Source organism: Lycorma delicatula, chromosome 11 (assembly GCF_047948215.1).
Source record: "Lycorma delicatula isolate Av1 chromosome 11, ASM4794821v1, whole genome shotgun sequence".
NCBI classification, from domain to species: domain Eukaryota; kingdom Metazoa; phylum Arthropoda; class Insecta; order Hemiptera; family Fulgoridae; genus Lycorma; species Lycorma delicatula.
The window spans coordinates 32,676,220-32,700,217 of NC_134465.1; the positions used below are offsets into that span (position 1 = coordinate 32,676,220).

The following is a 23,998-nucleotide window of genomic DNA, read 5'->3' on the forward strand; positions in this document are numbered from 1 at the left end:
TTTCCTATTCATTTAAGCTTTTGTCTTTTTAATTTTATAGTTTTAAATATTCTCTGGTAACATGACATTCCAAAGGAAATATTTTTTTGCCCGTTTGTTTCTACTATTGTGCATGTTTCACTCTCATAAGGCACTATGCTCCATAAAAAAATCCTTTCCATTGTTAGATTTATATTTGATATGACAGATTTCTTTTATTCATGAAAGTTTTCCTTGCTTGTGCCAATCTGCTTTTAATGTCAATATACATCTTTTGTAATTTTATTACCTAAAACATAAATTATCCTACTTTATTATATAGTGTTCCTCTACCATAACATTTAATTCTGCATTATCCTCTTCTCTGCCTCATTTCATTACTTTGTATTACTCTTATTTAAAGACTGAAATTCTCTTTTAATAACAAACTAGGTATAAAATTAAATGAAAATAAAGAAAATCTACAAGTTTTTAATGAATTTTTATTTTGTTATTTTCTTTTTCTACCTAACTTTATTGATACATACCATTTTATTTATAATCTACACTAACAACATAATAAAATTTTTTTTTAGATTAAATAAAATATTAATATATGTTAGGATGTTAACATGAACTTCATTAATCTTAAATAGCCAATTCAGAAAGTTTTCATTTTAATCTACTATGAAGTTCAAAATTAAAAAAAAATCTACTTTCTACATAAATAATAAAATTAATTCGTGCATACCTTGCATAAGAATAAAATTAGACCCTTATTATAAATTAATTAAAATCACTCATTTAAATACTTTCTTAACAGAAAGATGTAATAAAAAAATTATGATAAAATAAAATAATTTATGGCGGAAATGTTTCTAAGTATGGAGTAATAGTTGAATGATACCTTCGACTTAATTTATCCATATAAAACAGATGATCAGGAATAGACAGTTTTTCCGGAGGACACTGGAAAATTAAAGAAAAAAATTATCAAGATATTATATAAATTGTAATGCTTATCAGTTTCTTAAGTTTTTAAAAAAAATAGATAATAAATGTGGTTGAAAAACATATTCAATTTGAAGTATGAGGTTCATTTAATAATTAAAGACTGTGGAGACAAAGTGGTTGTAAGAGGGTTATAATACTTTCAGAACAGTAAGCTGGTAACCCTGACATGACTTCTGATCAGCTGTTTGAGTAAAACTGAATTGTTTTTAACCTCTAAATCTCATTTTACAATGGCAAGTCCTTTTGAAGTTTGTGAATTAGTTTAACAGGATGCAATGATCAATTCTTTGATCTCTGAAGGTGAAAAACTAGTTAACATTTACTCTTTTATGACCAAACAATATAGACAAATTTGTATGAACTGCAGAAAGGTTTACAAGTGGGTAGAAAAATTTAACTATGATCGAACTTCAGTAATTGATAGGCACTATTTTGGATGTCTGATTGATGTTTAAACTCCAGTGCTTGAAACACTCATTAGGGTCAGACCTAGTGTTTTTACCGCATCCCAAGCTTCAAAAAAATTTAATTTTTCAAAAGAAAATAGAATCATAAAAGAACCATGTTAACCAGAAAATGAGATATAATTGAGTTAAGACAATAATACTAATACCTATTTACAGAAACTTGTTTTATTGAAAAACAAAATTTACAGTTTTAATGAGCTAACGACAACAAACTTACAAACTAAAACTAGTACCTACTATTTTCAGAGATAATCTAAATATACTTTTAAAACAATAAACAAAACTAGTAGAATAATATTATTGTACTAATACAGAAAATAATATTATTTTCTAGATTCAAGTAATCGAAATATATTTTTGTGGGTTGTGTGTATTTTTTTTTGCGCTCTAGTTCAGGCACTTTTGCTGCTCCTAAATCTTTCCTCTGTAGGCAGTTGCCTACCTTCCCTACCACCTAGGACTGGTCCTGCTCTCATAGGCTCTCTCATCTAAGAAGGCTGATGAATTACAGTTAAAATTATAGCTGAAAAATTACAAGTAGGTGTTGGTACAATTTTCATCAGCTCAATACATCAAATACTTGCACTGAGTCTAGCTTTATGAGATTTGTTTTCCCTTACAGCTCTTCTAAGAGATTTTCTGAATGTTCAATCATAGAAACTAGCTTTCTTCTCTGACAAGAGTGCCAGAGAATTTACTAATTTATCTGAGTAAAAGATTTCAGAATGTGTATTTTTAGTATAAAGAAAATCCCCGCTTTTATGTGGAAATCACAGACCTCCCACCAGATGTAATGATATGAGCAGTGATATATGAGATACATTTGATAAGAGCATATTTTTTAAAAAGAAATGTTCAACAGCATTTCATGCTCATGCAATACTTGCAACAAGTCTTTCTTCAATTGAATACTCACTTGTGTCTGCCAAAATCAAAATTTTCATGTTAGACATGAAAATAACACTAACTTAGCAAACCTAGAGTAAATAAAAAATTAAGCAAACAGAGCTGCTCTGTGGAGAGTAACCACATAATTGTAGAGTTTCTCTGATGATTATACAGTTTCTTCCTTAAAGTAGATCGTATTAGGTAGGTTGGGTTATGTGTGAAAGCTTTGTATTTAAGTAACAATGATGATATCTAATTTTTGTTTGTGAGATTGTATGTTCTGTTGTATGGTGAAATTTTGCATTAAGTTACGTATGTCCACCAATAATGATTTTTAAAATAGTGTATCCAGTATCTGGAAGAATTTTGCAAGCATCCGTCATTATTAAGATAGTTTTAATTTTGTTTTCAGGCCTTCGTACAAGTTGTCTTGTTATGTTGTAAAATTTTACAAACTACTATACATTTAAAAAGGTTAATAAAATTCTTATACCAATGAGAACATCTTTGTTTTTTTTAGAGGTAATTCTATAACTAAATTCTTATAGTTATCTGTATTACAGTAAAAAATGGTTACCGTCATTAGTTTCCACAATAATCCATTGTTTGAATCTTCTAAAACTCTTTGTTCAATATGATGTAAGATGCTAGCACAAAAATAAATTATATAATCAGGTTGATGTAATATGCAAAATATCAACCAGTGGCATACTTGATTCCAATCTAGTACTCGCCAGAAACATTCTTTAATCCACTGATTACATAATAACCACCATGAAATTCCACCTTCCTTTTAAACAAAAAAATTTAATTAAATAAATAAAAAGTAATAATTTGAAAAAAGTTTCTAGTGTATAAAACCATAACATCTAATCATCTGCTAATAATAAATTTCTTAAAATATTTTAGGAACATTACTTACAATACGTCAAAACTTAAATACATTAAACTTTATAAACAAATTATCAAAACTAATTTTTATACTTTCCTTCCTGTCTTAATTGTAAATATGAAATAAGTAAAATAACCTTTAAAAACTTGCATATTATAAAATCAAAAAGTTTTAATTTATTAAAATACTAAGTTATTCCCTTAAATTTTTTCTACAGAAATTTTTCTGAACCGAAGAAAAATTTTTTGCAGGATATATTTATGCAAAAATTTATATTAAACCCTGTAAAAACTGAAAATCTTGAAAATTCAATTTTTGAACGTTTTCTTTTTTTCTTGTCAAGCTCTTCCTTTTCTACATATACGAGGACAAGTCAAAAAGTAAAGTGAAATTCAAAAACTCAATATATTTATTTGTACTTAAATAATGATGCATGTATAAAAGATGCATGCATTATTTTTCAACATAATCCCCTCCTACTTCTATGCACTTAGTCCATCTTTTAACGAGCTTTTGAATTCCTTCCTAGAAGAAAGTTTTTGGTCTGGTAGGAAGAAAATTTTTCATCGCTTCTATGGCCTCTTCATCAGATCGATAATGATTCCCTCGCAACTCTTCTTTTAATGAGCCAAAAAGATGAAAATCACTTGAAGCCAGGTCCAGACTGTATGGAGGGTGGTTCAGCAGCTCAAAACCGAGATCTTGAAGGCAAAAACTGGTTTTCGGTCGTATGAAGTCAAGCGTTATCCTAAAGCAAAATCACGCCTTTAGAAAGTTTACCACATCTTTTGGATTTGATTTTTGCTTCAGTAAATATAGTAGCTCACAGTAATTGTCAATGTTTACTGATTGACCAAAAGTGAACCTTCCACATCCTAGAATATTGTCATCATCACCTTACCTGTAGACATCTCAGTTTTGAACTTATTTGCTATGGGAGATGAAGGATGTTTCCACACTAAACTTTGTCGCTTACTCTCAGATTCAAAGTGATGGATCCATGTCTCATTAACAATTATCATTCGCTTAAGAAATAAGTCTCCTTCATCTTCATTATGTTTCAAAAGCTTCTGGGAAATTTTCAAATGATTCTCTTTGTGGATGCTGGTCAATTAATGTGGAACCCAGTGAGCACAGATTTTTCAAAAGTTTAAAGAATCATGGATGATTAAAAATGCTGAGCCATGGCTTATATTCAACCCACTTGCAATGTAATCAACTGTAATTTGTCGATTACAGAAAATCATTTGTTTAACTGCTTCAATAATGTCGTTAGTCTTTAAAGTTGAAGGCCTACCTTGCACTGTTCATTACAAAGAGAAATTCTACCATTTTTAAAGCTATCAATCCATTGATAGATCTTGCTTCAACTCAAACAACTCTCTCCATATTGCTGTTGCATTCGATGAATAATCTCTGCTGATTTTACCCCTTCTGAACTGGGGAAACGTATCACTGCTCATATTTCTTCTTTGGTGCAATCAGACAAAGGAGCACTCTTTTTTAACAGACTTTTAAACATAATCACAAATAGCTAACAATGAAATAATACTTTCAATGAACAGCTAATAGAGACAATCATTGCTGCTATACATGTAATTGGGATGAAAATAGAAATTTCCCTTTACTTTTTTACTTACCCTCATATAATATGAAGTACAAATTAGTGATACAATAATAATACAATATTGTAATACAATATGTGACAAATTAAAATCAGTATATATATAAAGAAAGAGAGAGAGAAAGAAATACTTGATTCACTTTAACAATCTAAGAAGAAATAACAGCCTTCTTTTTTAAATTCTTAAGTTTTTAATACATCTCAAGTGGTGTGTACAGTGAAAGTGCTAATAATTATTATATACAGCTAAAATGCTAAATTACAAATTTATATATATATATATATATATACTTATATATTTTCCTTTAATTTTTGAAAAGACTGTAATTATCACTTTTAACCAAAAGAATAAACCTTTTTTTAATCAGTCAATTCATTGGGTCAAATGTAATTAGTAGAGTTAACAACAAGAAAGACTTTATGTTCTGACACCCAAAATTGCCATTTGCTTCTCTTGTTTAAATCATACCTTAGAGGAAAATTGGTCTGATTATATGGATAGACATATTAATTAGTGACTACTTATTATTAGTTTGAGATTACTTGCTTACAAGTATTGTGTAAGTGTACTCTAGAACAGGTAATATAATTTTACCAATAATGACAGAAGTGGTCCAGCATACATTTGTTTCTTTTTAGCTTCAACATTTCTACACACAAGCAGTTGAGCTGTTAAGATATTTGTAAATTTTTAAAATTGCAGAAACTTCTTGACAAAAGATGGTCCACTGATACATTATTCTTTGATAAATTTCTTCATGCTGAATATTTTATCAATTTCTCCATTAAAATAAGAAAATTTGTTTTACATCACAAAATTAAAAATTTTTATCAGTTGTGTTCTCCAAACCAAAATGTACAGTACATATCACCAGAAATTATTGTCTATGACTCAATTTCTTTCTTTATTTAAAGATTTTCAAGATAGATGTTCATCAGATTTTATAAACTTTTCTGCCAACCACTTCCGACATTAAGCATCCTTTTAGGATAGGTGACAGAAGGGGTGACAGATGGGTGAAGGAAGGATGACAGAAGTTTCATATCCCTATTTAAATATATATATAAATAATTAATTAAGAATCAATAAAAAAATATATGTTACTTACTTGCAAGGCATAAAATGCCAATGGTAGTTCACACTTTATAACAGTTTCTAACATGTGACCAAAGTACAAATTAGGCTGTCCTAAGGACAATGAGTATTGATCCCATATAAAAGAAATTGATGGAAATGTTGTTAAAATTGAAAGTAAATTTTGACATCTGAAAAATTACATAATTTTTATAATAGAATTTGTTGTATGCTTCTCTTTTCATACCACCTTTATATAATCTGAGGGGAGAAAACAGCTCTATTCATAAAAAAATTAAAAATTACTGGAATAAAAAGATTAAAAAGCACATGCAAAGTTGATCATGCGGTCCATAGATGGCCTAAATCAAGAATAAAACAAGAAGTTTGCTTCATAAATAATTACTAAGCCAAAAATCAATTTAATATTTTTGCCATTTTAGCAAACACCAGATACACTACTGTAATATTAAGCATTTGAGCATAACATCAAGATAATTAGATACTTAATAGTACACTATTTCAGCTGCTGCCCATCAAAAAAAAAAAAAGACAGATTTACTGTACTTATAAAGATATTATGATGTGTAGAGAAACTCCTAGTAATGCAAAGTGCAAGAAAAAGAAAATGAGAATATAAACTGAAAAATAAATTTAAAAAGAGAAAAATCCAGAAACAATAACAAAGAGACAATGGAAAGAATTTAATAGAATAGTGTAGAAGGTTCAGACAATAAATAATTGAAACTATCACCCAAAAATCAGAAATCCAGAATCCAAATCAGACCACCATTCTGACCCCGTAGGGGAAGATACCCTCCATATGGAAGTTTCGGTCACCACGTCACCCTCTCTGTAGCTAGCTCATATGGGCTTTACTAGAGGTCATCTTCAAAACTTCAGCAAAAGGCATCGCTCAGCCTTGTTCTTGCCTCAGTCAAGATGCCACTGATGCAAATGGCACGTGTGACATTCCCATCATTGTACAACTATCATTAAAAACTCTCAAAACAAGAAAACAAAACACATCTAAGCTATGCCTCAAACACTGAATAACAAAAATAAGGAACTGAAATCCACTACCTACTCGAAAGGTAAAGTGTTGAGTTCAACACACAATAACAAAGAATATGAGAACAAACATAAAAAAAAATACACACAACAACAAAAACAGAAACAGTAGACAGAAAAGCCCAAGCAGCACTCTACATCCCTCAGCAATCCTTTCCACCACTAGCAAATCAGACCACCAGTCAGGAATTATTTTCAATCCTTCCACAATTCATTTAGTTGCTCAACCAACTAAACTAACACTTTATATTTATTTTTTATTTTAGGCCATAGTTAATAAATATATAACAGTACGATTTATTTGACTTAAATAATCTTTTTAACTTATTAATTTATAAATAACAAAAACAATTAAAAAAATTAAAAACACGACTGCCAAAAAATAAATAAACTGAACTAAAAAAAGGACAATAAATCTAACTAAAAAATGAAAACAAGGTATGGAAATAAGGACCAACATCATTATGCAGTATTTAATTAAATAAAATAATAGGTTACCAATCAATTTTCAGACAGTTTTAATTCATTTAAATATATTTTTCAAGTTGTACAAATAGCATGCATTTAAGGCTATCTAAAGATTAAGTTTTCAGCAGGTCTTTCTTACATCGATAAGAAATATTTTCCTTCAATAAAAATACTTAAATACAGTCAGGGGGCTCTGAATAGTAATTGTCCTACATTAAAGAGATCTGAATAGTAATAATTGTACATTAAAGAGGGCCTGGCCCTTTTAAGATTGCATATTTAATATTATTATGTCAGCCTGATGCTTGGCAGAGATGCGAGTGCTCATATCTATGACAGTTCTCTCTAGGTTAGTCCCTTGTAGTTTATGCACAGTCACAGCCCAGCACAATATTGATAGCAGCACACCTTGTTCCACTTTGCCCTGTCCCCCTGAAGCAATAAATTCCATAATAGTGGGCTCAACAATCCAATGCCAACAATATTACCTCTAATAATACTGTCATGCAACTCTACAAGGACCGTTTATGGGAGCTCGCTGAGCTCAAGCTGATCTCAGAGTAGAACAGGCCACTTGATTTTTCTGGGTATATCAATTAATTTTTGTTTTTGTTTGGTTCCATCAAGATTTTGTATTATACTAGCAAATACCCTGTTTGAATTTTGAAAACTGGAAGCTTGGTTGTGAAGATATAACAACATATGCAAATAGCCATGATCAGTTAGATCAGGAGTGTACCCAAAGCATGAAAAAATTAGCCTTCAACCTACTAACAAATACTCAGAATTGAATTTTGAAAATTGGATGATTGCAGAGATATTATAAGAGCACCTTATAGCACTTCCTCAAACAGTGCTCCAGGGGCATCCCATTTGTTACCAATTGATGGTGGTTGGTCTAGCCTCACATGAGGTGCTCACATCACCTCACCATTCTAGTCTCACATGCAGCCCCTACAGGAAACCCATTATTATTTAACAGAATTTTTTAAATTTATTTAATATTATTTTATTTTAGTTAACATATATTTAATTCTACTATTTTTGTATTATCATTCAACAGATTTGAATCATTCAGTTCAAACCCAACGTGATGGAGGTTCACAGTTCACAGTTCATTAAATTCAATTCATTAAAGTTTTATATATATATATATATATATGTACACATTTATATAGCCTATAACACTCCCAATAACTTAAGGATTCCAATGTGGAGTCATACATCTAAATCGGTTTGTCCAATGAGCTGTTATGGTGGAACAGACGTGCTTACATACACCCGAAATACATTAAACTCCTTTTTGGGCAGTCATATAGTAAAAAATAATAGAAATATTACTTTTCCACATTTCCACAGCAAACTAGATAAATTGTAGCTAAAAACCAATCAAAACCATTGAACTGTTGTGGCCAGTTTTGATTATTAAATAAAGAATATCGTGTTAATTTTAACAATTGTGCCAAATTATCACTTGATTGTGATATAGATTGAACCTGCAACAATCTATGTAGAACACCATATCTGTAAAAAAGAAAAAAATGATAAATTTTATTACGTATTAAAAAAAAATATTACATTTAATCCTTTTTTTAATTCTACATATTTGTTGTTCATTCAAAACCTTTTAACTTTATATTAGAACAAATACGGGAAAACCCAAGAGAAACAAGGTAAAAATTTGCACCAATAAATTATTTATTTTTTTTTTTAATAAAAAATATATAAGTTTCAAACTAGGATCTCATTGAGTAACGAAAACTGCCGTTTAAAGAAAATACATGCAAAAATAAACACCTATTGGGCAACTGGATAATTTCTAACACAGTGCAAAGTCACCAGTATATTAGCATTTTGACAGGATGTTATCAATAAGTTATATAGCAGTTTTTGGCAAGAAATATCAGATATTATCCAACATTACTGGCACAATTTTATTTATCTTTAATTTAATAAATTATTATTTTCTAACATATATTTTACTTACATTTACAGGGAACTATAAATTATTTAATACAACAAAAAAAATCAAATGTTCGATCATGGAAGCATATATTATTTCTTCTTATCTAATTGGTTTGTTATAAAATGCTTCTTCTTAACTGTTAATTTTACATTAAGAACTAGTTAGTTGAAAACTTGTGTCTTTTGAATCATCATAAACTTATTAAAAATGTTCAACCTAAATTATTTGTGTAATGTGTCTGTAATTAAATATTAATATTAAACAATGATCTAAATATCAAAATAAAGCATTATCTAATTATGTGAATGTTTTTAAATTTATTTGATGATCCAACACCTCTATGGTACAGACAAGATTCGCACATTGAACAAAATGTTTTAGTGATTATTTTTTTTTCAAAGGCTGTATCCCATAAGAAGAGCCATAACTTCCCAAAGCAGTAAGCACTTCTAGCCTTAACAAACGGTTATAAAGAATTCACAAATATGTGTTAAATAAAAGGCTTTAATAATCTTCTTCAATAGGATCAAGAGAGTATTAAAAGAGTACTCTTTTTTCTTAAGTCTGTCTTTGAATTAGACCTACTGTGCATTATCAAATACATTTGTTCATTAACTATATTATTAATTTCTTCAGCTTCTAGGCAAAAACTTCAAGTTATATTTCTATTAACAGAATGTAAAACATACTATTTTAAGGCATATTACGGAATAATGCTACACATACTTTTTTAATTTTAATAGTCAAATGTTTTTAAAACATCTTCTAAATTGCGATCTCTTATGATTTCATTCTTGATGATTTTCAGTACTACCATTTTGTCCATTAGATTATTTTTAATCAAAACTGGGTTATATATTTTAATAGCTATCCTTCAGAACCATTCTAGAGCACAGAAATTTTTTTTTTTACTTCTGAGCTGTTGTTTTTTAGATATACACCAAAAAAATTAAGTAAATATATAATAAAAATATCTCTGAAAACATTTTCTGTAAATTTTCTTATTAGAGATTTTTCTTTTTTATAAATAAAATTTTGTAAATAAAAACAGTTAAATATCATCTTAGTATTTTAAAAATATATATAAAAGTTTAAAACTAAATGCAACATACATATTTTGACTGTAAACAGTCATCATTTATAAAATAAACAACTATGTTATAAAAATATTCTTGCTGCAGTGTATTTATTTAAAAATTATTATTATTATTATTATTAATGACTTTTAACAACTGAAATGCACATTTAGTTTTACATTTTTGTTTCTGAACAATTTTTGAGCATTTTCTACATACCAATTTATTTGGATAATTGTTTAGTACAGAAATTTTATTGTACATTTCCTCTTTAAATATTATTTTTACCCTTCATTAACTACCTTGGGGGAAAACCCTTTTTTTCAGTACTATTAACTATTAACCCCTTTAGAGAAACCTAAAAGTATAAATTCAGTTTTGTACATTAACTAAAATCTGAAACTAATATATCATGAAAATTTGTTTAAGATTTTTTAAATAAAATTATTACATAATAACAAACAATTAGAATTTTTGTTAATTTTAGAGCTAATTACTTCTAAAATTTTGCTTTTTACATTTAATCTTTACATTTATCTTTAGTAAATGTCAAAACTGAGCAAGCTGTACCTATTAAGAAAAATACAAAGCTAGGGTTAGCTTTTTAATATACGAACCTTACTGTCATCTGAATACCAATATAATCTTCTGGGAAAAGTGATATATCTTCTACATCCTCAAAAGTCACCCACTTTATACCAGTATTAGCATCATTATTTGTTACACCATTATTTAATGCCCTTCTGACTTGTTCAACTAAATCAGATAATAAAGTGCTCTAAATGAAAAAAAGAAATAAACAAAATAAGTATAAATTAAGTGATCAGTTAATTTTAGTTAAATGACCATAAACATACTATTTAAATATTAATTTAATTTAATTAGTATTAATTATCTTTATAAGATAAACAACAAACATTAAATCTATTGCAGGAGATAATCTTATCCAAAATTATCTTTGTTGTGAACAATTTATTTCCTTTATTAAATGTGATGGACAACTTTCTTTTAATTGATTAATTCATACTCCTCTCTATACACTTTTTGTGAGTATATTTTAGGAACCATAACCTAAAAGGTTCTAGGCGTTCTGACATAAGTTTCAAATCATTCTCATGAGGCAATATCAATCTCTCATTTAACAGGATTTTATCTTTCTAACATTTTTATATTTTACTACTCTCAAAAAAAAAATTAAAAAAATAATAATAATGTATTGTAACTGAAGAAAACGTGACTCAGATTGGTCTAAAATATATCAAACTTATTCTGTATTAATGATGGAAGATCACTGTGTGACTGCTGTACAAAAACATCCTTTACATTCTAGATAGTTCTTGTAATTATTCTAGCAACATTAAATTAATGCTATAGTTAGAGCTATTGTAGGTATCAGCATGATGCCACAGACATTACCGAAGTGGTGGCTGAACCAGTTTTCAATAATAGGAGAAAGGAGTAAAGGATAAGGATATTTACCTACTTCTGCAAAGTGATTTATGAATACATTAACTTTAATATTTGCCATTTATGCTACAGAAGCTAGCCAACATTTTAAGAATAGAAGATGGCCTTTCAAAAAGACACATTTTTTTCATAAAATAACTTTTAGATTGCTTTCTTTAACTGTTCAGGAATAACAATGAAGTTGCTTGTTAAAAAATATTAAAACAAATTTTCAAGATACAAAAATGGGCATAGATTATTTAGTTTATTTTTGGCAATTGAAAATTATTTACACCATTAACGTAAATTGAAAATTGTAACTTTTCTACCAATTTATAACTACAAATATGTTACTAATTACAACAAAAAAAATTTAAATATTAGTAACAATTTCTATTAGACAAACCAATAAAACTAATTTTTGTGAAACAAGGCACAATACTTCAATTTACAAGAAAGCGTTTTACCATTACTTCCATTCCATTTTTAATAAATTACAATCCCATTTAAATTAGTCTCAAAAATTTATTTAAAGAAATAAAATAATTTATTATGTACTCAAATAATTATAATTAATACCTTTATCTAATAGTAAAATTATCTATGTATCTTCACACTTGATTTATTATTATTTCATTCATTTATTTCTTTTATGTATTAATACAGACGTTATTCCTAATTTTAATAATTAATTGTACATTTTGTCTTATTAATCTGATCAAGGTTTTCCAGTAGATCCTCATGATCATTTCCAGGAAAATGATGGGGTAGTTTTTCTTATTTTATACATGAAGTAGTACATCTACTTATTCCTGATGTGATTTATACAATGTACAGTACTGATTCAAATAAAATATTAACTTTTTAAAATTTTTCAAAAAATCATTTCTCTTTAAAATATAGTACGCTACTTCTGTAACTTCCCAACTCATGATACAAGTATCATCAGGTTAAAAATTTAATAATAATAAATCAAAATTATCAGATAAAATATAAATATGGACATCATATAGATAAAAGTGATTCCACAATTCACTGAACTTAAAATTTAGTTTTATTTGTCTTTTAAATGAGTGAAATGGTTATGTTAATTAAACACAATAAAAAAATATATGTAAATTACAATAAAAGACATACCTTACCTTAATCTCGTCATTATTACCCCCTCTGTAAGCTTTTCTGGCTTGTTTTAACCAATTAATATCATGTAATCCATTTCTAGTTTCTTGTAAAAATTTACTGAGTTCACCATGAGTACGTGGCCGCGGTTTAGTTTTCAGTTGTGAAGTTAATAAAGTTGGACACGTATCGTACAATTTATATTCAAGTTTATTTATATTACTGTTACTATTACTACAAGGTCCTAGTGAATATATTTTTTCCAATATTTCATGTCTAAGTAAACTACATTCATCTATTATTATAAATGATGATGTTACTGTTGATGAAGATGACAAAGATGCCGTAGATGATGTCGTAGGCATTGTTGTACTTGAAGCAGTTGATGCAGGTAAATTACAGTCATTCATTCTATTATCTGTTTGTAAACTTAATAACTTTTCCTGTACAGAAAAAATATTAATTAAATTAAGTCATTGAGCAATATAGGCTACAATGATTAGTATCAGATTATAAGACAGCAATAATTTCAGTGTGCTGTAGATTAAAAATTCCTTTTGCTTCAGAAAAATTTCCCACCAAAACTTCAAAACCTTTTACTAATACTAATTTTCAATATTGAATGTAATCATAACAAGGTAAAAAATATTTATTAAAGACATATTACAACTAATAGAATATTTCTCATTTTCAACTATTTTTCTTCAGGTTATATTAAAAAAATAAGTGTAATTCAATTTATGCACAAAAAATTAGGTTCTCGCAGGTGAGCGTCAATATAGAGGAAGATCACAAGTGATAGGAAATGAATGGTTAGCTTTATTTAGGCTTCAACAAATATGCAAACCTGGACCAAGACACTAGTATTAACTGGATATGGTATGGCATCTTCTGTACTGACATTAAATAGCCACTGCCAGTCAATGATTAATGGCCTAAAAAAAAAGGAGGAAGAAATTCTGAAATGGCAGTGAGGAACAAAAACCTAGGAGAAAAATTCCAGAAGGGAAATTAGTTAGGGCCTTAACACAACTATATCTTAATTACATCTGTTACAAATTACATCTAACTAAATGGGTTTTTTAATTAATCACACCCATGCACATGCACACTTAGTGAAATCGACAGCTGTTCAGTAAAACAAAAAGAATGGAAATGGACTAGATTTAAGAGATAAAGAATAGAAACAAAAATAAATTAATTTTAGGGACAAGAAGTAACATATCTCTCATTAACAAATTGGTAAGAAACTGGAATGGTGGAAGAAATGAAAAGCTATATCACAGGAATAGAGGCTGAGTTAGGATTAAGAAAGAAGACATGGATGGAGCAAGAGAGGTGTATAGAGTCCATGATAATATTATTTTAATTATTGATGAGAAAGAGTCAGATTTCAAAAATAGTAAACAAATTTATGAAGGCTCACCAAAAACTAGTTTGCTTGCAAAAGAATCCTAAATGATTATTAAAAAAAAGATCTCAATTGTATTTAAAATGATTTTTTTTTCAGATATTATAGTAATGAAAGAACTTAAAACATAATTAAAGTTATTAAGAAATTCATTAATTTTAATAGCAACTGAATTTATAATTGTTAACAATTAAATTGATAGGTAAGAGAACAAAATATTCAATGATGTGTCAGTTTTAAATAAATTCTCTGTGCTAGCTGTACTTTTCTAGCAACATTGTTATAGTAAATTTCAATTTCTGTTGTTAACAAATAACATCTTACATGAATGGTGGTATGATTAAACACAAATAATAGTTAAACAATTAGATAACTAAATTAATTAATTTACCTGAAATTTTAATTTATTTTGAAGGTATAATATATTATTCATATTTGAAATTAATACATTTAACGTACTCAATGCAATTTCATGTAATTTATAATTAACAGTATTATTCAGTATCCCATATTTTAATATTAATGATGTTATTGTATCTGGGTAAGATTCAGTTAATTCTGTTACAGTTTCATCGCTTTTTGTATCATCATTATCTTCAATGTCTCCGTCAACATCATCACTATCATCAATATCGCCATCTTCAGTACTCTCATTATTACTACTGACATCAACATCATTAAAAACTGCTTTAACACCTACAAGAAGAAATACAATAAAAATGTAAAATCAAAGTACAGTAATTTATAATTATAAAGAGAATACAAATATGTTTGAAGTGTAAAAACTGTATTTTTTCTAATATATTATAAAAAATTCTAATGTAAAAACAGTACAATATTTTTCTTAAAATCTAGTTCAATTGTTTTCCACTTTCCAGTTAAAGTACAGAACACAACAAAGGAAATACGGTAATTGTTCGAAAGATCTACTTTTTTAAAGATTTTTTGACTTATAAGGTCATGAGACATCAAGAGAGATAAAAAAGAGGTTAATTTTATATTGTTATATGTTAAGGGGTTAATTTTATAATTTTGTTTGAAATATGTGTGCGTGTACATGCATGGTTTTTATAATACAGACTAGATAAAAATCTTCAAAATATGGCATGATATCTTTATTGGAGCATTGATCCCATTAATATTTGAAATTAGGCTATAAAAATGATGGAAAGATAGAGATTATGTCATGAAAAACTTTACTCACCCTGGTTTTGAATTTTTAAAAAAATAGATTACTGCATTCAATTTTGGAGTCTGAGTCAAAAAAGGGTAAACAGTTGGAATGGGTTATAACTACAATTTATAACCCACCGGGTTTGCCTAGTGGTTAAATTTGTCATCGCAAAATCAGCTGATTTTCAAAGTCAAGAGTTCTAAAGTCCGAATCCATGTAAAGGCAATTACTTTATGGATTTGAATACTAGGCTATGGATACTGGTGTTCTTTGGTGGTTGGATTTCAATTTACCACACGTCTCAGGAGTAGTTGACCTGAATCTGTTCAGGACTACATGTTTGCCAGTACATTTACACTTACATTTGTAGCTGCAAATGTAAGTGTGCTCTCTGTGTACACACACACACACACACACACATGCACACACACACACACACACACACACACACACACACACACACACACACACACACACACACAAACACACCAGCTTGCTACCAGATCTGATAGCACGCTGGAAAAACTGGTTAAATATAAATATATAATTATAACAACTATAAAGTTTAGAGTAAACATTGCTACCAACCTTTTACAAGTCATTATAATTAAAAATGTTTTGGCATCAGGAGGTATTCAGACAATAAAAATTTTAAAAAACTAATACTACTGATAAGTCCAAATACACTGGATAATTGAAATATGTCCATGTAAAAGAAAAAAGAATTTCCAGGAAAATTTAGCAACGGTAGTGGTCATTTTTTAAGGTATTATTGACTGTTCTGTTTAACCACAAAAAAATGCCAGTAACATGCACTAGCACTGATGAAATGCACTCCATATTCTTGACTTTGGAGATCTAGATTGTCCAGTTTACTGAACATGACTTTGACAGTAGGCATTTTACCTTACTTTTGTGTAATGAAGCTATCAGAATACAAGGGATACAATTTATAAGACTGTCTACTTACTCATACAGAACCAAAAAAAATTATCATTCCATCTCAGATCATACTAATCTTCACATTATACTAATTCTGTATTTGCTTTTTTCATGTAAAAATGTTACTTTATCACATTTTTTGGTTGAAATATAGCCAAAGCTAAACTTTATGATAATAGTTACGTCTTTCAGAAAGTGAGATTAGAACATATCAGCAGTATTGTTCATAGGTACATAATGTAAATACAAGAGTCAGAGAGACAGATAATTTAGCAGGCAGTCAAACATTAATTTTTGTTACATTAGGGTATTTAATTGGATCTGTATATTTATTGGACCACTTAGACAGAAATAATACTAATAATAATGATGAAATCAACTAAATGTAATTTAAATAAATTTGAACATCAGTCAGTAGATTAATAACCCTAAAGATAATGTTTTTATTGTCAGTTAAGTAGCATTTATCTAACAGATATTACCAACCTGATATGAATCACAAGTCACTCCCAAAAGTGGTATATCCATTTTCAGTTGTAATCAGCATCTTATAATATTAAATTTACCAAAAGTGAGAGGAATGAAGTGTTCCCATATTATTTTGTTGGCATATATATATTTTTTAATATGTGCATTTCTTTAATATGTACTAAAAAGAATTGTGCAAACAATACCAATAAGGAAGGTCATCAGTTAGGTGTAATGCTTTAATTAGTTGGCTACTATTTGTTTTATACTGTGCCAAACCCACCAAAATGAAAATTCATTCTCATTTTGGTTTGGGTTGAAAAAAACCATCATTCTATACACCATTTGCATTGGATATATAGTGAATATCATTAATGTCAGAAAGGAACTCTGACTGATTACTCTCTTCTACTTCAGGTGATTTGTGTGTGTGTATGTATATATATATATATATATATATATATATATATATGAAAAACTTTGACATATAAATTAACAAATTGGCACACATTTTCTATTGAGAAAAAAGCATTATGTATGCTGCCTCAAGTCAGTATTAGGGCAGATTAAAATTGTTATCACCAAAAATTGTTACTAAGAAGAAAATCAAAGAGAAAGGACTGTATATATTAATAAATTAAAATAATAATAATAATTACTTAATAAATATGCTCCTAGAGCATTTTATTTTATTAAATTTAAAAATCTTTAATTTCCACGAATAAGTCACTGGGGATTCAATCAGCTGCCATTATGGTGACATGCTGACACTTTCTAGTAACTGACATAGCAGCTGCTTTTTTATGTGGAATAAAGTCAGATGATAGTCCTCTACTTTTTGTGCTAGTAAAACTGTCCAAAGGCTCTCTTTCTTATCTAGGGGTAGTAGTAGGCACTGTGATGCATACCGGATAAAGTTGAGGCTCCTATCCCTCAAAAAATCTAATTTGTTGAAATAAACATCTGTCTTGCTCGGTCTTTGATCTTTATAAAACAGGATGATGCAATTAATATTATTTTGTTGGCATATATATTTTTTAATACGTGCATTTCTTTAATATGTACTAAAAAGAATTGTGCAAACAATACCAATAAGGAAGGTCATCAGTTAGGTATAATATTTATTTTACAATATATGTTAAATTTTGTAATATTTTTTAAATGTTATCTTAAATTAAATCTGGTTTTGGTTTTGTCTGTTCTTAAACAAAAATAATTATTTTGTGAAATTTTCACAATCATTTCACAGGGAATATAAGATTAATAACTTGTTATTGGGTAAGCCTTTTGGTACAATAACCCATATAATGGAGGATTTTTTTTTTTAATAACATTTAATGTGCGGACACAATTATAATTGAAATTAACTAGATACAATACCTCCCAAACTTACACCAATTGTTGATACACAAATTATTAAAAAATTTACTGCTTCATCAATTTCAATATTTGAATCAGTCATAATGTCATCATCCACTATACTCCATAAATTTAATAAAACATCTTTAAAAATATGTTTTAATTCCATTGTAATAACATCAGCACCATCTTTACTATTTGATGCAAATGAAACAAATAATCTCCATTTTGGATCTTGCCATAATATTTTAGGTAGTTGAAGTCTTTGTACAAAACAATCTGACATCATTTTTTGTTCTTCTAATATTAGATTAAATCCTAGTGGCGTAGTACCTATCATGATGATAAAATTTTCAATTGAACTGAAATAGAAATTAAAATAATTATCTTACTGTATTAAAATTAGTCGACAATATATAGTATATAACAATATATAGTCATAATGATAGGTTTTTGAATAGCAACTCAGTTTTAGCAACTTTGTTTAAAAAAAAAAATCAAAATTGTTTAAAATTTCAGCCACAAAATTTGATTTACTTTAAATATAAAGTTTTTATTTTATTTATTTATTTTTTCATAGAAATATTTAATGGATTTCATAAGACAATTAATTAAAAATGTTCATCAACATTAGTATGACACATGGTTCATTCATTAATTAAAGATTTATATAAGTAATAAAGAAGGAAACCAGTATGGCATACCAAAGGAATTTTACACTAAGAAGCGGCCTTTATTTTGTTAATTCTTTGTTTTAAATAGGAATTGCTTTTCTGAAAATAATACTGTTTTTGGAATGTTAATATAATTATTCTAAGTTGGTAATTCTATCAACTATTTGCAATGAAAAATTAAAACAAAATAAGATTAGGAAATTATTAAATTGTATTTAAAACAAAAGAAAAAATTATTCAAAATGTCAACTTAATGAACCTTCAACTCTGCAAACTTAGTACTTAAAAAATCTTAAAAGATTAATTTTACTGGTTATTCAAAGCAATTAACATGCAAATAGTAAATAAAACTGTAATGGTAAAGGCACATTTGATATAAATAAAATCTAATTGAAAATTTTTAAGAAAACTGATTAAAAATTATGGGAGAACAAAATTAAATGGATTTGTTCTTCAGTGGTCAAGCACCTAATTACTAGCACTTTTTTCAATGGACTTTCCAATAGCACAGTTGTTGATACCTTCCTTAAAGAGATTAAGGAACCCTGTAATTATGTAACTGAATAATATATTTGTTCTAGATTGTGTTGGTTCATTTAAATCAGCAGTTCCCACCCAACCTTTTTGACTCACTGAGCCCTTGTTAGAATAAAATTATTTAGTGAAAGCCTCTTACTCATACCATGTCTTAAAAAGTTAATGGGGTTTAGGAATAGTGGTAATGTGCAGGGTGAGAGGAAAAGAGGATAGTAATTGAATGTGAAATAAAGAGTTATAATTGCACAATCTCCATGCAATGAACTTGTATTAAAAAATTTTTTAATTTATCATTTTCATAATGTCTTGCACTACAATCATTTTGAAGCTAGTGACAACAGAATGCAAAGCAAAGACTGCCAGAGGAGGTGATAAGTTCAACTTGGCAAATTTCTGTTCAGAATGTGCTTTCTAGTTTTCTTATTTTGACTCTACTTTTGGCGTCTTATTCGATAATTTCATTCAATTTTTATTTATTTTATCTTACTGGAGCAGCCACAGGGCCGCTGGAAAGTGCCCATTGAGAACCCACAAATTTAACGCCGTTTTTTTTGGTCAAATTTTTTATGTAAATTTATTTTATTATAGTTCATACTATAATAAGTGTGTTGAGATCTTGGTTTTATGTTATATGAAAAATTTATAAATTATGATTATATTTTAAGGAATTTTGTTTCCAAATGATTTGCATAAGTCGATTTTGCTGAATATATTACCTGTATACATTTCTTTTATTTGTGGGCAAATATGTAACTAATCTGCCTGATGTAAAGTTTAGTACATCATTGCAATTAAATTTTACTTGACTGTCTTTTATTTAAAGTATTATCTTTTATACTTTGCTGTTTTGAAAATGACACGTTTACTTCTTTCCTGAAGTTATTTAAATTTTTTTAAAACTGTTGGTTGATGATGTTAATGTTATATATTTTCTAATACTAAATGTGTTTTAAATATGCTCTGCATTTTACGCAGCATGTTATCTGCAAGTGTGGATGGGTAAACCATTCACAGGACAAGATGTTTTTATAGAATTTTTATTATATAGAGTTCTTCAGTATAGTTCTTGCTTAACAAATATGTGTGTATTAGTCAATATAGCCTGTATAAGGGACCTATATGTTTTTGCAATGCGGAGGTGATTAAATATGTTATGGGTAATTATGTCAACTGTAAAGGGACATCACTTAAATATTAATGGCAAAACCATTCCATCATTACTCCTCCCTGACGATTTTTCTTTTTTTTACTTATTTGTATGATCAGTTAATACTTCTTAAAATATCCACTAGTTATCCACTTAGCAATAGCGCATCTGTCTTTCTTAATTCCCCTTTATAGAACTGTCCATTTTCAACTGATGAAGCTTCAATAACCCATCTGAATTTTCTAGGGTTGATTAAGTTAACATTATGCATATACATATGGGTTTTATTACTTGTATTTGAATTACAATACCCATTAATTAAAACGTTTAAAAACAAAAAACTACTTTTAAACTAATACTGAAAACTTAAAGATGAAATTGTAAATATTCTATTTAAGCCTGACCTAGCTTTTGATCTAAATCTTACCAATGTACACAAATCTTACCAATGGCACAGGAGTTTGAATTAGGTTTTAAACGTCTTTATAGTTCATGATGTCTTCATCCAGTAAGAATGTAGATGAACATAATTTAAATCACATACATTCTTCTAACAGATCACAAACAACAAAGGATCCTTCAAAATTTAATCTAAATACTAACAACACATACAGCAACTTGATATGGTGACCAATGCTCAAGTGAAGCTTTTATATCATTCATCCTAAATTAAAACGTAATTTAATTGATTTAAAAATTATTCTGTTTGGTTTATTAGTGTGCATTCTGGAACTTTTAGCAAGTAGATTTTAGAGAGAATTAAAAGATCTACCTCTTTGTTCAGAATTAATACAGTATAGGGTATAGTTTATAGAGTTTTTTTTAATGTTTATATATATTTATTTAATATGTATATATATATATATTAAATACAGTGGATGTACTGTAAACAGTATATATATTGGGCCAAAATATAAATATATATATTTTTTTTTTGGGGGGCAATGTAGGATGAATTTACAGTAGATTAACAATAACCACTGAGTTCATATGTAAACATAGATAACTAAGAAAGGTGCAATAGGCGGTGCAATTTAAAAAGAAAAATTGGTGACATTAGAAAAACATATAGTTACCTAAATAATAAATAAACATTTCTTTCTTCAAGAATTTTATATCCACCTTGTTGTTTAGTCATATTAATTAATTCTTGATAAATTATTGCAGCATTTTGTATTAACTGAGATTTATTTGAATCTAATATAGATATTCCTTCATGAGTTTGAAATAATTTACAACATATATTCAATAATTTAGCTGTGACAGTCATATCTCTTAATTTTTTAGTTTTTAATAATGTTACAACAACGTTAGTTAATATTTTAGTTGGACAAAATGAATATAATGTAAAACTATCAATGGTTGATTTCATTGTCATTATTTGTCTTTCAATATTATTTATTCGTAATTCCTTATTATTCTGGTGATTATTCTCTTGAGTTGTATAGTTTGTTGGAGAGTTAATATTTGGTTCAGTTAATAATGCAGAAGCCTCAATATTAAAAAAAATGTTTCTTTTTTTATTATTATTTAAACCATATTTAAAAAAATAATTTTGTGGACCTTCAGGATGATCACATAATGAAGTAAGTATTGATACTGTATGCTGCGGTGGTAATTCTGGTTTTTCTGAAAGTGGTTCATATAATATTTGTAATAAATTTAACATATTATAATTACTAATATCTTTAAAATGCATTAAATTCTCTACCGTATCCACCATCAATTTAATAAAAAAATCAGAAAATATTATTTCTAACTGTTCTTCAATAATTTGTTGTTTATTTAAAAATTTTAATACCATACCAGTTATTTTTTGTATTTTAATTGGTTCCTCATTTTTATTTAATGTAATGGGAAATAAATTACGGCCAGTATCAAACATACACAATTTTGAGATTAAAGATAAACAATGAATAAATTTAGCAAATTTACATGCTTCTTTACTAATATGACCGGACAAAATATCTTCATCAGCAAATAATGGATTATTAAACCATTCAATTACTTCTTCTGTTATTATTCGAAGTAAACAAAAATTTTGTGACATTTTTAAAAATATAATTTTACGACTTACAGCATTATGTGATAAATACTTAAACCAATTTGCCTCTGGATCTAGACAAGAAACTACATCAAAAATAGTTAAACCAGAAGTTTTGTCATTGACATGAGATGATGAAGAACTGTGAGCACTAATTAAATGAACAAAATTATCAATCATTTCAGTTAACCGTTTCTCACCGAATCTAGGTAAATTATTAATAATTTCTTTGATACAATCTAACATTAAACCACACAACTTTATAACACGGTAATGTGATGGTACTTGAGAGTTTAATTCAGCGCATTCTAATTTTTGTGTATAATAATGTTGACACAGACTCTCTAATACATTTAGAAAACTTTCTTTTGCACCTTCTGGTGAAGTGCTAGTAATTAATTTAGCATGCACTCGTATACATGAATGAAATATAGGAATATTATCATCAGATAAAACACTTTGTAGTGATTTTTGTAGTGCCGGCCAATGGGCACTGGAAAGTGCATCTGTCAACTGTGATGACAGTAAAACATCAAAAGCCTGCACTCTAATGTAAACTGGTTTCTGTGATAAAATACTATGAGCAATTTCAATGTACTGATAAGGTTGTAAAATAGGTGTTAAATTATTTGATCGAATATTTCCTTCATCATTTTTACACTTAAATTCCATGTTAAACTTTGTGGAATCTGCCATATTTAAATTTAGCTCATCCCACTGATGTGATGGATAATCGGTTATTAGTTCTTGTGTGCACGTTTCCAATACGTTGTTTATATTTTCTTGCATACAAACCATTTGTGGTGAATTCATTAAACTTTTTGTTACATCATCTACACATGACTCCCATGTTTCAGTATTTAATTCACCAATACGATTAATTTCTTCGTCTATATCATCTGATAAAGCGTTTTTAATTAAGGTTCGTACTTTATTTGCTAACGTTCCGTTAATAACTTCAGATCTTGCACCACTTGGTGTCTTGCCTAAGGCTTGATTAAGGAACATTTCTTTCATCCCCTCACAAAGACTTTGCACATCAACCGAACTATCCATATTAATGTTAAATAACTAATAGAAAAACAAACATGAATTTTAAGCCCACACGTAAAAATAACTGGTAATTTATATATAGAAAAAAATATTGATTTCACACAATGTTTCTTGCTGTACTTAAA

General features: G+C 28.0%; 1 protein-coding gene across 1 annotated transcript; it reads right to left on the bottom strand.

Annotated features, from left to right (window-relative positions):
* Positions 1-559: 559 nt before the first annotated feature.
* LOC142332627 (protein broad-minded-like) lies at positions 560-23,993 on the bottom strand. Its single transcript, XM_075379183.1, has 9 exons — positions 21,853-23,993; positions 18,440-18,780; positions 14,867-15,171; positions 13,088-13,507; positions 11,117-11,277; positions 8,799-8,981; positions 5,953-6,109; positions 2,905-3,117; positions 560-927 (listed from the first exon to the last, which is right to left on the bottom strand). Exons 1-9 carry the CDS (start codon positions 23,874-23,876, stop codon positions 820-822), a joined length of 3,912 nt encoding a protein of 1,303 aa, XP_075235298.1. The 5' UTR covers positions 23,877-23,993; the 3' UTR covers positions 560-819.
* Positions 23,994-23,998: the final 5 nt, after the last annotated feature.

Coding starts and splice junctions, on each gene's coding strand:
- LOC142332627 (XM_075379183.1), bottom strand. CDS start 23,876: ATGGATAGTTCGGTTGATGTGCAAAGTCTTTGTGAGGGGATGAAAGAA. Junction 13,508..14,866: donor AAAATAAATTAAAATTTCAG/GTAAATTAATTA, acceptor TTTTCTGTACAG/GAAAAGTTATTAAGTTTACA. Junction 11,278..13,087: donor GTAATAATGACGAGATTAAG/GTAAGGTATGTC, acceptor TTTTTCATTTAG/AGCACTTTATTATCTGATTT.